This window comes from Apteryx rowi, unplaced genomic scaffold (assembly GCF_003343035.1).
Source record: "Apteryx rowi isolate R43461 unplaced genomic scaffold, aptRow1 scaffold_36, whole genome shotgun sequence".
Classification (NCBI taxonomy): Eukaryota; Metazoa; Chordata; class Aves; order Apterygiformes; family Apterygidae; genus Apteryx; species Apteryx rowi.
This window is the reverse complement of record NW_020450085.1, coordinates 3,812,448-3,830,300: the sequence shown is the minus strand read 5'-3', so window position 1 is coordinate 3,830,300 and position 17,853 is coordinate 3,812,448. Positions and strand designations below refer to the sequence as shown.

The 17,853-nt window shown below is 41.5% G+C and overlaps 1 protein-coding gene across 1 annotated transcript in view; it reads right to left on the bottom strand.

Moving 5' to 3' along the window:
• NYAP2 (neuronal tyrosine-phosphorylated phosphoinositide-3-kinase adaptor 2) overlaps positions 1-16,767 on the bottom strand; it is a 141,635-nt gene extending 124,868 nt beyond the window's left edge. The window contains exon 1 of the mRNA XM_026073086.1: positions 16,529-16,767. Coding sequence (XP_025928871.1) covers positions 16,529-16,734 — 206 coding nt within the window. The 5' untranslated portion in view covers positions 16,735-16,767. The remainder of the gene's footprint in view (positions 1-16,528) is intronic.
• Between the last annotated feature and the right edge of the window lie 1,086 nt (positions 16,768-17,853).

The window sequence follows — 17,853 nt, the reverse complement described above, 5'->3', positions numbered from 1 at the left end:
ATAAAGCACTTTTTAATATGAGGTCTGCAATAAATGTGCAGTTCTGGTGACAATGACATTAAAGACGACTGAAAAAAGCTTCTTCCTCCTGCTCATTTGCATGCAAGGGGCAAATAAAGGTTGGAAATGGACAAACTCCCTCCCTGTTTTTTGTCTTTACATTTTATTTCTCTCAAAGAACACCCCAAAGTGATTCTGAAAATGAAAAAGAGAAAAAACAACTTAGGAGATTCAGACTGCTGTTCAAACTCAGGGAAAAGTTTTGGATGTGACTCTTTCTCATCTTGACAATTGTGTGTCTATAATTGGAAATATGTAAAGAAATATTATTTAAATGACACTAATTTTTTGCTGACTACATGCATAGTGCAGAGTGGAAAAACAATATATCACAACTGAAAAAAGAAAAGAAAAAAGTAGCTAACCCCTTCATGGAATAGTATCTCCTCACTCCTAGGGCTTTCTGAGTGCAAGTGTAACATACGAGTGAGGTTGTCGCAGTTAAAATACACCACACCAAGGGACAACGCTTTGCTTCCCTAGCCTTCCTTAGCTGACGTTCAGCTCCTTCATTTAAGGCAGCAGGCCACTTTGTCTGTGCATCAGCTACACGTCGGAGCCAGTAATAGAGGCCTGGGTCCCCAAAGAGGGAAGAAGCAACCACCAGAAACTCCCTGCTGAGCTCCTGTGGCCTGGGAGACAGCTTTCCAGAGCAGCTGGCAGGCCCCATTTTAATAGGGCAACTGGGACTTAATTCTTTGGCTACCTAGTGCTGAGTTTGACTCTTGGTCGCTAGCAGTGGAAGTTAAAAGAAGGATCATAAGTGAAACAGGCCACTGGGGCTGCAGCTCTGCTGTTTCTGATGCCATCTTCAAGGGATGCATTTAATTAGAACTTAACCAAGACTCCTTTGGCAGCCACAGACACTGAGGGGCTGATACAGATGGTTTTCATTATGTCTCCCTAAAACTTTCACATGTTTTCCTGAGGAGGAGGCTAGGAAGCCAGAGGTTACCTGTATCTGTAACAAGGGCTTGGCAGGTAAAGTTGTTTTGCAACAATTTTGTAACAATTTTGCAGGATCTGACCCGTAATTGAAAACAACCCCTTTGYTGTGTTTTGATGAGCTTTAGTGAATGGATGGATTCAGAGCCTCTGCTGGGGGAAGAAGGCTAGGACAACTCTCCCCCAGCCTTCCCAAGCAACGGCCCACGTTGCAGAAACTCAGTGGTATGGACATACTGTAGCCCTGCAACGTCAGACCTACTGACCCAAAGCCAATTCACGTTTCAGGTTACTACTACTAGGCTGGTCAGAACTGCTTATTCCTGCAGTACTGGGGTGAGCTCTTCAGTCTTGTAACTAGTGTTTCACATTAGTAAAAAATGAATCTTTATTTCCATGAAAGAAAAAAACAATGGAAGATTTTAATAAAGAAGAAGGTTCTGAAAATGGAGGGAGAAACTGCTACCCTTCTTTCTACTACCTTGACATTATTTATCAGATTCACATACCTAAAAATCAAGAAAATGAATAGTTTCGGACAGCATAAATCTTACACTACCTACCTAATAACCACAACAACACGGAGAAGTGTAAAATTCATTGTGGCACAGACTTAGCGCTCACGCAGAGCAAACAGCAGCAGTTATCTCAAAGTGCAAATACAACACAGAACACTTTAGAAAAAGAAACATAAAAGTCATATATGAACAGAGCCAATGACTTATGCTGATCAACCTTATATTAACATCTGCACACATCAATAATGCAATCATAATATGGGAACACTGACTATTGAACTAAGAAYGTATCATTTTCAAGAAAGTGTAGCTATAAATCTTTTAATAAAAAATTGTATGTTTTTCATACTTTGTGTTAGCATTTTATATACTATCAGTTAAAATACCTGCAATGAGAGTATGTAGATTTGGGGAGTGACAGGCAAATGAAAATAACTGATATTATACATAAAAAAAATAAAAATCACAGGTCAAAGTTAAAGCTCTTGTGTCAATTTCAAATACCCTTTTTAAAATTGCATTTGATAAGAAAATGTGTTTCAGCTTATTTTGGGCATAGCATAGAATTCATGCAGTCCACAGCTCTCTCCCTTTTAAGTGCTTGGGGATGGTAAACAAATTCACACATAATTACATTCTGTCTCTTAGCAACCTTAACTGTCTTGCAATGAAGTTATTGGGCTTTTTTTTCTGAAATATTCTAGTAATGACATAATCTCCACAAATTTTAGACCCAGTCTGGCAATCCCTTCTTGTACAGAACCTCCCGGGTCAGCCCATCGTTAAATGACAGCAAAGGGCAGCTAGTGAAAAATACCGACTTGTTTATAATCTCTTGGGAAGACAACTCATGATAAACACATACCGAGGACAAACAAATGAGTAAGTAGGAAGAGGCTAGTCATAATATTTTGTCGTGAGCCCAAATAGCCTTTTCCATTGCTGTAACTGCAAACAAATACAATACAGAAACCTGTGGCTTAAATACAGTCCTTTAGATAGCTAAGCCCCTCAGTAGTTAACTGAGGGAACGAAACTCTGGAATTCCGCAATAGCAAAGAGCTTTGGGCCAGTTTTTCAGGAAAGCTTTGATTTTGGCCATCTCCTTTGAAAATCCAGCCCCACCCGTAGGCCTGATGGCACTGTGAAAAGCCAGGGCTGCGACCGCGCGGGAAGGGCGAGATGCTGTTGTCCCTCCGCCACTTCTGCAGGCCTAGGACTAAGCAGTGGCAGATGACTGATGGGAACGGTTGTCAAAATCTCCACTGCTTTTCAGCGGGATGGGCAGGGTCTTTGTTTGGTGCCTTCCCAGGAAATGAAGGACCCTGCAAGCTCTCCTTCCTGCTTTCTTATTAACATCAAAGCAGATACTAATAATGAAGTAGTGAAAGACAGCTGAAAAATCAGTCAGTATTGTCATACTATACAATTATAGCAGCAACCAAAAATACCTTATCCTGCCAAAAAACTCCTTTAATATACCACATCTTAGAATGTCTCCGTACTCAGATGCTGAGTTTGCACCAGAATTCTAGTGCGCATTCGCTGGCAGAGGTGCACAAGATGCACGCGGCAGAAGAGAGCACCTTTCTTAGCCGTGTCTCTAATGACGAACAAAATATTGCTTTCCCATTTAATGGTCAAATTATGTACAAATACATCTCTAAATTAGCTCCCAGAGCAGGTTAATGTTCTCTTATTGTGGATCATCTCCAAAATGGTAACCAAAAAATAAACACTTTTGAAACAGAACACAAGGAACCAGCAGTCTTTTACTGAATAGTGTTAATTACAAATATTTGCAGCTAGACTGATTGCTTAGGAAATGAAGACAAAAAACTGATTGACTGAAATTGGAAATTGAAAATAGACTTTCCTTAAGTTCAAAAGCGACACCATAAATCACTAAAATCATTAATTCCAACACATGGACTTGAGAATTGGTCTCTTCATAACTCTTGTTAAATTGCATCTGCACAGCAGACACAGGAGACTAAATAATTTAAGGGTTTGGGAGAGGGTGGGGTTTTTTTGTTTGGGTTTTTACCAATTAAGCTAGCAGTGTCTTCACAATGTTTTGTTGCTGTGCAGACTGTTGTTCTCCATTCCAGCCAGACCCCTGGAGATGTAGCTGCAATGAAGTGATGACTGCGCAAACGCTGGCTCTGACCAAATGAGAAAGAAAACCCATGCTACTTCCACTGGGCATCATTTTTTTTCCACGGATTTTTTCCTTTCCTTGCAGATTGTAGCATTAGTAAAGAAAATCCTCATGGTGCGTCAAATTTAGGGCAAGTTAAATGACCATAAATACCAATTAGAGAACATAAGCTCTTTTCTGCCGCATGCAGTAAATGCGGCCGCAGAGGCCACCTCCCAGCGAAGGCAGCTCGGCCTCACAGTGCCCTTGTCCTTCACCCAACAGAAAGGCTCTCTTTGGGGTGTCAGGGGCTGCTCCAGCAAAACAGGAGAAAGGAAACCAGAGCGTGAAAGGGATCCCCCTCCACCGCGCACTCTTGCAGCAATGGACCTGTCTCCCAGCAGCTCCTCTCTGATCACCCAAACAGGCCCCACGGAAGAGGGAGATGCCAATAGCCACACATGCTGTGACCACCCTCTACCAGCGCCATCGGGGCAAGACTGCACTTCGCTGCTCTCCTCTCTGTAGGGGGAACGAAGGTGCAGACAGACATGTGGTCTCAGCGCTAGTTGTCTTTAAACCAGCTCCACCTCTGCCTCCTCTTGCCTCATCCCCACCACTGCTCCCTCTGCTGAGGTTGCCACTCCTCAGATCTGCTGATCAACTGCCTTCTGTGCCTTCTTTTAAAACAAGCAAAGTTAGGAAAAAAATATAATAGGCTACAGTTTGCTGGGTGAGTAATTACAGAGGGATCACCATCATCTTAGTCATTAGGTCTGAGAGGAAGTGTAATAAGCAGCAAAAAGCAAAGGGATTTTCAGGGAAACGTTCTGGGAACACTCTGTGGATGTTTCAACCTCAGCCTCCTGTGACTTACTGCTGGCCCTGAGATGGACTAGTTTTTATTTTGCTCTGTCCTCATTCACACTCCTGAAATCTAGTACAAGTCTACAGGAGGTGACAGCACAAAGTCCATCCAGAAAAGCAGTATATTGCACAAGTATGATCAGCTGCTCAACTGCATCAAAGAGCCCCTTCATTTCTAACAACAAAAAAACCCTCTATAATTTGTACAAAACCACCATTTTATCTTCTCAAATAGATTTTTCTGAATGGAAAGAAAGAGAGAAGAAAATACACATTTTTGTTGATCTCTGTCCATTCTGTTTTAAACTCAACATAGAACCAAAGGGGAGAGGAGGGAACCCGGTCAAGATGCTGCTGAGGAAACTGCTACAATGCTCAAACACAGTTTTCTCTTTCAGCAGCTGCCAGGGCTAGAGAAGTCACATGGCAAAATGGTGCGTATCTGGGTCTGTGTGTGCTTGTTTAATAAGCCATGAAGCTCCCTGGCTGCACTAGCATGTGTCATGTGATCCAGGGGTTGCCATGGCAAGTACATATGCAGGTTTTGATCGGCTTCATCACAGACGTAGCAGAATTCAGATTAACAATGCAGCAATACAACTGTATGGAAAGGGCTCTACTCTGCTTAGCCTAGCAGTTTGGATTAGAAGCTGAAACGATTTAAATTAAAATCTCTGATAAATGGTATTTGTGTTATGCTGATTAAGAGTTTTTACCTCAAAACAACAGCCATTTAACACAAATGCTATCAGTTTGGTCTTTGAAAGCTTTAGCATACACTGCAGTACATGTATTTCAGTACACCTTCCCATTTGAATACACACAAAATTGTATTGCTGCTTTAGCCATCAAAACACAGATGCAACTGGTATAGAGAGAAACAGAGGAAAATTACTTCAGTGAAATATGTTAAAACAACCCTAAAATTCAGTAGGTGTTTTTTTTATTGTGATAATCTGCAGGCTGATAGTCAACTTGAGAGATTCCTGTGAAAGATATTGCTGACACTAAGGTAAGAGATACATCATAGATATGTTTTAACACCTGCTACTGAAGTTCAGAGGCTTGCCAATACAACCATTCAATAGAGGACTGCATCATATGGCTTTCTCTAACTCCGTGATGAAATATGACTGGAGCCATTTGCAACCCCAGGCTGGATTTACAGAGGCAATTCTGTTCCCACAGGAGCAGCCAGAGGATTGTTTTAGCTTACTAAAGCATTTGTTCCAACGAGGATCATCCCCATCCTTCTGGGAACCTCACTAGGGTGCCAGGATATACCAGGAAGAACCAGGAAACCTTTGGCACACCTTGCCCTGAACACTTCAGTGTTTAATAGATGTTCAGGTGATTTTCATGTGTGCTGCTGCTCCAAGAGCAAAGATTTCCAAGTCCTGAACCATCATCCTTTTGATACTAATGAACAAGCTTTGAGCAAAAAGTTACAAGGAGTCTAACCACACTGAGTGAGTGCCCAAGCGTAAAGACAGGGTGGCCTCAGCACCGCTGGAACTCTTAATGCAAGCTCCCCCTTTGTTCCGCTGCTTTCCTCAGAAGTGCTTGAAGACAGACATTCTGCATTGAAAAGACAATTGTTTTAGTCAGTATTTCCTTCCAGCAAGGAAACCAAATAAAAATTAAATTCGAGTTAAATCTAAATGGATTCCGCCCCCCTCCCCCACCCCCATGCTGGCTTCCAAACTAAAATATAAATCACTTGCATGGTGCTGCTCTTGATACCTACGGCTCCATTCGTGCCTGCAACTGCTACCAACTTATGACAGCAGAAAGTGCAGAGCCTTCCCAGCATGTAAAGATCAAGATGCTGCTTTTATTCTTTCCCTTTATTAGAATGTACTTTGCTTGGGCTTCACAGGTAAACTTCAGACCCTTCTCTCCTTTTTTTAAACACTGTGCTTCTTCCATACTGCTCGTGTACCTATGCACATCTCACTTCCATTATGTATTATCTGCTTGTTCCCAATAACAATAAAAGGGAAAATCACTTGCTGATTTAAAGAAATCAGAATCCTAAAACACAAAGTGATGCTCCAGGATTTCCTCTCCATTGCAGTGGACTGCATTTAATGTTTTTGATTGTTTTTTTTTTTAATCCGATGTCCACAAATTTGCAACCTGTATCGCTGCTGTTCTAATCAAGAGGTTTCTCCCATAACGAAACTGCGTAAGAGATTATATGGATTTTGACTGAAACTATCTTGAAACTAACTGTTTATGGAAGATGAATATCAAAATCTAGCCACTAAAACATTGGCTACAGTTTCAGGATGCAGAGAAACTGCTTTGATATGCAACTGGTTTTTCTTTATTACAAAATTGCTGACACACTTCTCAAGTTCATCTCATTATCAAAAATTAGAAAAATGAGATCACTAGTCAGAGCTCCTACTAATGTGATTTTGGTGTTAGCAGACTAATTTTATTATTTAGCCTCTCTTTGTTTCTTGATTCAGACTTGCACCCTGTGGAAGGCTGCAGGATTGTCCCCGATAGAGTTACGATGCTTGGCATCAGGTAAATAACTTCCCTCATGTTCACCAACACCCCTGTCTCAACCATGAGCTTTTTGCAGACAGCAGGAACTCGCTTCTCCATAACTGCATGCAGAAAAGTAAAACAAATTTTATGTTTAATTATAGAAGATTATTCTCTAGATGGGCTACGTTTTTAAACAATCTTTTTTGCAATACTAAAGGACTCAGCAGTTTACTTTCCCTTTGTCTTTAAAGATTCAATTAAAAGTATGTTTCAGAAATTAAATTACAGCATGAAATTAGCTAAGGGTATGAAATACTGCATTTGCCCTAGCATTCAGGGAAAGGCTGTACAAAGCAATTCACTTAATGGCTCCTAACATGTGATCTCCACTTAATAACTAAAGTGCCCTCAGCTAGCAGAGAATCTACTGGTGAGATACGCCCTATATAATCCACTAGAAGGAGGAATGGATTAAATGCAGGTAAGTTTTATTAATTTATGGTAAACCCCACAGTTACTCTCATTTTTGTTCTATTAAAATTTTACAGTTTTCTCATGTAACACGCTTGTGGGCAGGAATATGTGTATTTTGGTTTTGGCTGGCTGTGGCGCTCTCAATCCTGACACACTCGAGAAGCATCTGCCAGAGTCTATTGGAAACGTTTCTCTCCAGCTTTCAGAGAGTACTGCTGGGTGTAATTCATCACTGCCGCTCGGGACATGCTTCAGCTTATTCTGTGCCGTACTAATACATGAAAGCAAATGAGCAGTCCCCTAACTCTTCAGTCATCCCTTTAGTCACCTGTTGGGTACAATTTCGAGGCATATTGCGARCCGCCTTTGTGCTGTGTGCACACACTGTGGCAGTGGAATCTAATTTCCATTTGGGGTCCTTGGGTACCGTGCAATAAAAAAATAAAGCAGTRACAGTGGCATTTACGACTGCCTTCTGTGGGACCACGGAGCTTGCGGCACCCCCACAGCAGCGACGCGGCAGCCGGGTGGGGAGCACAGCGCCCACTCCCCAGCGCGCCCCCCTGCCTGCCTCTCCCTCCCCGGGGCGGGGGGCAGTGGCCCCATGCCGCTTCCGCCCCAGCCCCAGCCCCTCGGCAGCGGGACGGCTGCTGCCCCTCCATTATTGATGGAGGCTTTGTGCTAAAGACACTCTCCATGCAGGATTTTTTTGGGGGGGTGGGGGGGGAGGGGGTATTTTTGAACAGAGTTCACTTAAGATCACTGATCAAATTAGAATGGGAAGCCTGAAAGAAAAATAAAAGGAGTCTCATGTTAACTACAAAGCCTGCAACTAGTAATGCCTCTGCAATCCACTTCTGCTCTGCTCTCTTTCTCCCTTTTTAATCCAATCGCATACAAATCAAATCAGCATACAGGCACATTCCCATTTTCATATGAATTTCAGCCACTGATTTAGCATAATTTAGCAACAAGATACCCACGTAACAGATGTTTCTGTTGCAGAGGTGGTCTGTGCTGATATTCTCTACTTCTAGGGATATAGCCAAGAGCAGAGTCTTTAGGCCAAGAAAACAAACATCCTGATTAAATTATCAAGCACCATACTATGTTTGGGTTTTCCTGTGGGGGAAAAGACAAGACAAGAGAAAAGCACGTGCAGCCTGTCAGAAGGGTGCTGAGAAGGCGAGCGTGCAGTGGGCACCACCACCAGCCCGCAGGGGGGGCAGGGGCATGCAGTAATCCCTTGTATTATTAATGACAGCAAAACACAGCCGCGATTTACAGCCCTGGGAAGAGCAATGGACTGAGCTYACAGAATGTGTCTATTTCTCTTCAACTTTATGAGAGGGATTGTTAAATGATGGATTTTCCTGAAGACACAGAAAGATCCTCTCGTATTATCCTAATGCTAGCATACACCTAACACTAGCGTGTAGTTCTACTGGGCTCTCAGCCTGGCACTGCGCTTGCCCAGYTGTATTTTTTAGAGGCAGTTTTGGCAGAAATTCCTAAGCGCATGTGCGTGAACGTGCACGTGTCTGTGCATATGAATGTGGCTAGCCGCAGTTTTGCTGCTTACGGTTTACCCCCCTCTTCCATACAAAGACCAGTTCTTCAGGGAGTAACACGACTTCCTAATTCAGGTCACAGGCAATGACAGCATTTGCCAGGTGCTGGTGAACTTCAGCATGGAGTACGCTCCGGGGAGGAGAGGTCTAGAACAGATCAGCGCTTCCGTTCTGCCAGCCGTCCTGGGCTAGACCCTGCTAACGTTACACGACAGATCAGTTGTGCTGTTCTAGTGAGTGCATTTCTTCATCACCAAAGTTCAGTCTATATTAGTTACAAAGACTTGAGCTGGGCATTCTTCAAAATAGTTTTTTTCCCTACCCAGTCTTCACAGGTAACAGGTTTTATTTCTGCTCTGGAAAACATCCTGTGGAATTTCACAGCACACTTGCAGCCATTCCCCAAGCACATGGAAATCTGGCCAGCAGTAGCAGCATGGCCAGAGCCCCAGGGAGCCTAGGGGGCAAAACCCCCGCTTCCTCAAAAGCATCGCACACATTTCTGTCCTGCTAAGACATGTGGGGCTTTTGGACAAGAGGCAATGTGGGTAGTGAAGCCACTTTTTAAACTTCCAGGCTAAAATTAAAATGACACATCCTATAGTTAGAGTGAGAAAAAAAAGCTAGAAACGAGGGCAGCATGAAGGACTGAGCACCGGACATTATGACCCCTCGGCCCCCCCAGCACGTCTCAGCAGTGCTGTATAGAGGGTCACCTCTCAGGGGGAGAATGGACCTATCTCCACAATGACTCAGGCTGCAGAGATGACTCCAGCTGGCAGGCTGCAGGTGAACACCYGTCCCAGTGCAACTGGGCCATGGCCAGTGACTCACCTACACAGGTGGTCAAACAGCCTGCAAATAGCAATCGCATGGAGCCACTTAGATGGGATTTTAATAAGAAGAGGAAAAGAGCTCTGTATCCCATTCATAAAGTCCTCTCAGCTCTCTACAACTCCATGCCTCTAATCATCCTTTTAAATATAGCAAACGAATCCTGAGCAAAAATGCATCCACTCACACAGTGGAACTGTATATCTCCGAGCAATGTGTGGAAGGACGAGGAGTAAGAGATCTTGCACTTCCTCATAAATGAGTGAGAGCTACAGGCAGGAGCCCTAAAACCATGGAAGGTTTATTGAAAATAACTTCAAGATTTAGATTCCAAAGTGATAATAGTTTTGCCTGGTTTTCTTGATATGTGGGATTACCAAGCAGGCTATCAGCCTCTGTGGTAAGTATTAATGACATTTGTTGCATGATTGTCCTAAAATAAAACTTCTGGGAATAACAGCAATAACAATATACTGTATTTGCATTGTGTCTGTTGTTTATCCTGTGTGGCAATAATATGACTGGCCATATGGGTATGAGCATTTGGAAGGGAGGATTTGTTGGCTAGGTCGCCACATCTGTTTACTTACAAACGCAACAAAAATACATTTGGAGGTCACTGACTGCACAACCATTTTACTTACTCTTGATGAAAAAACTGTCAATGCTACTCTTTCTACATCAACACAACTGCAGAAGAGACCCTATGACATTTTTATAAGATAAAGGTTTCAAAATCCTTCTAAAACTAGTCTCCACCACATCTCACCAGCGGAGTTCCAGCCACTTCCACCATAAAGATGGCATCACAGTATTAAACTAATCTGCAATGAAATGACTATGCAACATGTCTGTAAGATGAAGAAAACAGAACTATTGTCACAGTTAAGCTTCCTCATAAGACATAACCTTTGATTAAGAAAGCACGTACCACTGACCTCCCATCCAAAAATCTGTGTTCACTGAGTGAACTTAGATTTGGAATTTTATTTATTTACAGCAACAACAGGTTCACAAGCTTGTAATTCATAACATCTCAATAATGCGCTTGCAGGTAAACTGAGCCCCTCACCGTGATCAGAAGCATTTACTGCATTTCCTCTTTATTTTTCTTGGTCTGGCTGCAAGCATAAACATTCTCATATTTTGAAATGTGCAGTTCACGATGTACAATTGCAACTACAGGCAAATGTTCAGAAAAAAGGAGAAATAGTGCTTTAAGCATTCTTTTGCCTAAAGTATTTTTCTGATTTCAGCATGCTATTGAAATTAAGATTCTTGTAAATGGTAAGTTCATAATGAAATGATTTTCCTTAGTTTATTTTTGATTCTGGTAGAAAACTTTGGGTAGAAACACTTCAGCATGTCCATATACTCTAAGATTATACATATTTACTCAGTTGAACAGAGTTTAAGCAATGAATAATCTTATGCATAGAAATAGTTTTATCCTTATTTGCTGTTGCCCACACTTGGTAACACTTAACTTTTAGCTCAAGGACACACACCTTACATCTTATTTACAAAAACCTTAGGACAGGGACTACAAAAAACTACAGACAGATAATACTTTAACTCAATTACCTCCACAATCTTAAAAAAAATAAAATAAAAAATAAGGCAAGAGAAAAATATTATCTTACTTTTGCCGATGGGTTAGTCTTCAATATTTGACTTGCCATGGGAAGGAGAGGTTGGGATGACAGTTGTTCATTACAATCCCTTCTTTATTACAAAAGCTTAACTCTGCCACTGGCTGCCTGGCCCATTTCTGCTAGCCTTAGCACGTAACAGTGCTCCTAAAAGCTCCTCCTCTTGACAGTATCTGTCTGGATACTTCCCTCGACAAGCAGAAACAAGGCTTTCCCCAGAGCCGTTTCAGTGCTGGCAAAGAGCTGCAAGTACAGGAACCATCAGAAGCAGAAAGAAATACTTTGGTGGCTAAGGCCAGGATTTAGCAGGTAGAAATTCATGTCCCACTCACACCATCAACTTTACACTAGAGCAGTTACATCTTCATAGTGTTGCAAATCAAAATGCCAATATCCCTTACAGAAACAGCAGCTGAAGTGAAACCTAAAAACTAGAAGCCAAAACTTTGAAAGCGTACATCTCCTTCAACCCCAGCCACTCCCTGTGATTAATGTGACTTGTCTCAACCTAGAGAGGAAGGACGAGGAGGGAGCGTTCATTATTTGCTGCTCACATAAGATTTTGTATTCACGCAATTAAAAACAACACCACACAAGACAGTGTACGATAGATGTAAAGTAACTAAAATGCATATATTTCAATTATGGATGAGTAAGAAAGCAACTGCCCATTACAACAGGTGTCCTACGTAAACTCAAAACACTCCCCTTTCCCTGGCATCCACAACAGATGAGGCAAACGTACCTTCTATTCTCAGCATCGCTGCCTCCAGCGGACACTGTATCGTGGCGAAGGTACTTCTTCCAGCATGGCAACTGTATTCCCCATGAAAATGATATTGCTTCATAACTGTATTTGCAATTTATAAGCTCTGTGGGCAATATGCCAGTATGCTCTGCTGGTCTGGACACAGACTTCTGAACAGACAATCATCAAGTAGCATGGCCAGACAAATAAAAGATGGAAGGAAAAAGAAGCCTAAAAATTAGGTTTACAAAACAATTACAAAACATATATACTAACGTATTTATTGTTGTTTACTCTCAGCTACCGATCAGCATATTAACCTTATTTTCTCTGCATGACCGCTAAGTACTATACTAAAATTAGGTCAGAAATTCAGATCAGCTGACTCAGCCCAGCAAGATCAGACAAAGACTAGTTGCTTTTTTTCCAATCCAATATGATGCAAGTTTTATCCCTTGCAATTTAGAATAGATCCATACATTTTTCCCCACAATTAACCTATCAGAGCCACACAAGATAAATTAACAATCACACTGAAGGTACATCAATGCTATTGAATAAATACAATGCAATGTATCCTTTCAAAGGCAAAATGTACAATATAATGGCTTTTTTATTTTTGTGTCATTTTTCAGGTCTTGTTTGCAAACTGCGGAGACTATCTAACGCATTTCAGTGAAATTCTACGTCATACAGCACGGTTATCAGACGATCCAGCTAAATAACACTTTCTGACAAATAGTTTTGTGTGTGATACCACTCTAATAGATAATAAACTATTCTATCTTGAGCTCTTAATATAGATGATCAGACTACTACTTCTTCTTCTTCTAAAAAAAAAAGTATTTGAACACTAAAATTGAATAGCTTGTAAAAAATTATATAATCAGCCTACTGCATGGTTTTTAGTGCTGTATCTTCACAGGTGCCAAAGACTCATACCTGCTTTATTTTGATCCCTCCAAGCAAAAGGAGGGTATTTGCTGGATCCCCCTCTCCTCATCAAGATCTACCTGCAATTAATCACAGGAGAGGACTCTCTTGTGGCTAAGGGGATTATTTTCAGCTGTTGTTACTCTCCAGACTGTTAGCACTGTTAGTACCGCACATGTGCGCCACTGCTACGTCAGCCACACTATCAGGAATTAGGGATAACATAAGGGCCCACCAAGATGATAACGTAAGGACACAAGGAAAATTCTTCTGAACAAAGAGCAAATCAACAATCCTGTTTTACCTCTTCTGACTGCCATGTTTCAATGCACACCAGAGTCTTGGACGAACCCCTGGAGGCTCCCACAGGGAGCAGACTCAGTTGCARTCAGCCTGAGTGACTTTAGATGTCATTGCTCCTTTAGTCAAATGTGATGTTATCCCTTGGTCCATCATTGTTTTTAGTTTTCCTAATCAAGAAGCTCATCAATATCTCCCTTTCCCTTCTTGTCCTTTCTCTTCCCAATTTTACAAAGGGAAAAGACAGAGAAAGAGGTTAGGTGAAGATAAGGTTTCCCAAGGCTTCTTAAGGTTCTCTTGGAAGACTGTTCACTCCTCAACTGTTCCTCAGATAAAACCACTATACTACTGGGCATCTTCCTGGATTGCCAGGGTTTCTGCAGTAGCCAGCATACTCATGAGAAGCATCCCTGCTGTCAGAGGATCCCACAGGAGACAAGGCTACTTTGGGTCTCCTCAGAAATCAAGACACAACAACTCTGTCCTCACACAACCATTGCTCAGTCCAGGCCTGCTCATTACAGAGCCGATGCAGATTCTGAGGTGAAAGCGAAGGGTTAAAAGTGCTGGCTAACACTTCATCACTTGCTGCCCACATCACTGCGTCTTCTGATTCTGTATCCAGGGAGCAGAGCTCTTAGTGATTTCAGTCAAAGGTTTTGCATGAGTAAAAATTTCATGGTTTGGCTCCACCCTAATCATCCGCACTTATCCAGAGCTCTTTATCAAATCACTTTGCCAAGATCAATAAATAAAACCACACAAACCAACCACAAAGTAGCAAACACTGTTACCACCATTCTGCAAATGGTCAAATGAGGTACAGAGAAGCTTAGTCAGAGGCACGTAAAGAACCAGGTATGTCCAAAACTCACACCTCTAGAAATTTATAACAAAGCCTACTTCAGCTTTTAGCATCCTTCATAGTCACACCTACTTGGAATTATTTGCATGGGAACAGTTAAGCCAGAGCCCAGAATAATTAGCTGTCTAACCTAAAGTCTATATTCTGTATATACCTGCATATATTGACACTTTAACGCAGTTTATCATCAAATGAAGAAGTTGCCACAAGGGCTGGACAATTTATTTTTCCAGCCAACAGAAAAATCAAAAATGAAATTTTAACCATTCAAAATATTTGCTAATTTAATTTGAATTTTTAGTTTATTCAGTGGGAAAGAGCCACAAAATTTACAAGCAGAAGGTGCTCTTCATCTCAGTGCTTTAAACAACAGTCTACTGAGTAGCACTTTCGCTTAGCAGCAAGAGAGGTGGATTCAAAACCTTCCCCTGCTTTATGTAACAGGAATATAATTACCCCACCCATCAGATTAAGACACGCTTTGAAGTGGTTTCTCTCCTGAAACTTTTGCAATATAACTGTTCACTAGCCAAAAGAGAGAGAAGGAAGGAGAATAAACGGCTTCTTCTCATACTAGCAAGGGCACTCATCTTTGACATCTATATTCCAGTATCCCCTCCCAGGAACACTTGGAGAAGATGGCAAGAATTAAACAAAACACATATCCAGCACAGATCAAAACAAAAAACCCTACATTAATTTGCTGCAAGGAGAAAGTTCTTCTCATGAAGACATGCACAGTTTAGCTCCTGCTTTTAGGAACCTCTGCCTTTGACTCCCCAACAGTGTGAATCCCTCTAAACATCATCCAAAAGGAGCTGACAAGTAACACTAGTGCCAGAAGATTCCAAAATACACATTGCATTGACTCTTATTATTCACCTTAATTTCACATTATTTTCACACCCTTGTCAGAAATGAAGTTAGTGAGCAGCCAGAAAATTCTACTTCTTGAAACGTAAAGCAGCGATAATTTGTCTTTATGCTCTTCTTCCTCCTCCTCCCTCAAACTGGATGTGCTGCTCTTTTCCTTTTAACATCCCATCAAAATTACCAGATTATTGAGGTGTCACTGGAACACCCACAGCACAGTGTCTGTTATACCTGGATGTACAGCGCCCGAGACATCGCATAACATTTAATCACTTAAACTGCAATACAGAATATTCATGCTGGGAGAAAAAATTCAAAGGACCTCTTAACAGTTTGTGTTCAAGCCATTCATTTGCATATACAAGTTTAGTACTCAGATGATTACTTGTATTATAAAATTTGTCCATCTCTTCAAGAAAACGCACATTTTGGATGTGTGTGTGATATATTCATACACACACAATACATACATATGTATGCATGTATGTATGCACTCCATTCATCCTTCTTCCTCTCCAGGAGGATGCAGAGATTTCATTGCTATCCATTGGCACAAGAGGCCAGGTAACGTGAGCACTCCTCTCACTAACTGTCAAATAAAATCGATGGAATTGTTCAAGAAGAACCATTACAGGGTTCTGCCCATCAGGGGCTTGATCCATTTTCCTTTAAATGATCGCAGTTTTTTTTACTGGCTTCAGAGAGTGCAGAATAGTGAGGAAGTCGTAAATAACAACATATTTTTTGTAAATTCTCAGACAGCAATTAGAGGTCTTTAACAGATTTAAGACATTGACTCAAGGAGAGTCCATTTTGATCTGTGAGGCTGTCCCTGTCCTGTAAGAGCTCACACACCAATATAACTTTGCCCAAAACACACATTGTCCCTCTGAAAGGACCAACTGGATGAAGACCTAATTTCCCCTAGAAATACATCTCCAATCCCAAACATCAAAACTTTTTGTCACAAATCAGACCTGTTGGTGATACCACACATGCCCAAACTGAATATATTTGGATGGGAATATTTTCTGTCATTGAGGTGGGCAGGACCATTCATTGTCACATCTACACACTGCAAAACAGGCACAATTAACAGTCTGACACGTGCCAATGGCCTGTATGGCTTTTACCAGTAAGCTGCTTAGAAGTCAACTGATCTACACAGTTTTACCATAGCTTAGACTGAGCCCTTCACTGTTCATTTACTCTGCTAGACCAGTCATCTTTTTATCAAAATACTTACCGTTTTATTGCTTCTTCTTGTTTTCGGCGTTTTTCACTCTTTTCTTTCAAGTAAGCCAGGTTTGTTTCATTCCTCATGCGATCATTCTCTCGAGCAATGTCTGATGCATTCTGTATAACCAAGCCATCATAGGCCTTCATCCCCATATCTTCAATATACTGGAGAAAAGCGCCCAAAGTGACCTCCTCCTGATTAGAACTCATCATCTTGCCGGAGACAATGAACAAAGGAAAGCAACGTTCCCTGCAGGTTGAAAAACACATAATACCTTTATCAGTAGGAAATAGCTTACGGTTTATGACAGTGAAGATTGTATCAATTGTAATTAGCAGATCTCTGTAAGAGAGAACTTTTTAGATAGGAGACTGTCTCCTATCTGAAGGATAATAAATAAAGCTACTCAGAACACGGAACCATGTGACTGCAAAGAGAGACAAGAAAAGATAAAAACACAGAGCCTCTTCTTTCAAGTGACGCAGATCCATCCAGTCAGACATTGTTCAAATCCCACAGATTATGTGGATCATAAGATTTTACCCCACCGCTTCCCATTTCCTAGTCCCCTTCAGTTGCAAAGACATTGACTTTCCCAACTCTCAGCTTCAAGTGAATTGTAAAGACTTCCATCCAAGGACCACAGGTCCTTTTTACAATTTTTACAGCTACCTGCACTAGAGCAGATCACCAGACAAAATTCCTATTCAGCAGAATATTCCAAAGTTCAGGTGGAAAATACTGTTACATTTTTTGGAATACAAAAAGATCAAAAGTTTCTGTAGGTCCAAAATCTGGAAAGACGTATTGTGAAACAGCTTTCTGTATTTCTTAACGATATAGATTTGGGCCTGGTAGCTCCTGGTCATTTGTTGCCAAACAGCTTCTAAGCTTGGAGCTCCAAGAACAGCCAAGAAATCCCAGCTGAGCTGGGACCTTCAGATCACTAACGAGCTTGAATTCTCCAAGCTCCCACATTTCTTCCACAGGTATGAGAAGCACTTGGATTTACTGCACCTTCAGCTAAGCAGCATGGAGCACAAATGTCTACATCCCTACCTCACTTCTGCCTCCATGGCAGGGAGCCTAAAAGCTCTGAAAAAGCCCTCATAGGCTTTCCACTCAGCAGCAGACACCCTGTGGGTTGCAAGAGCTCTGCTGTACAGACACAYCAGTAAATATTGCAGGTGACTATAAGCAAGGTGTAGTTTCAAGAAACATATTGGTCAGCTAAATTCTATAAAACTGGATTAACTATTTATTAAACAAGTACAAAAGGAACTTTAAAGCAGGAATGCTCTATCTTATTTTAAATGCTGATTACAGCCTCT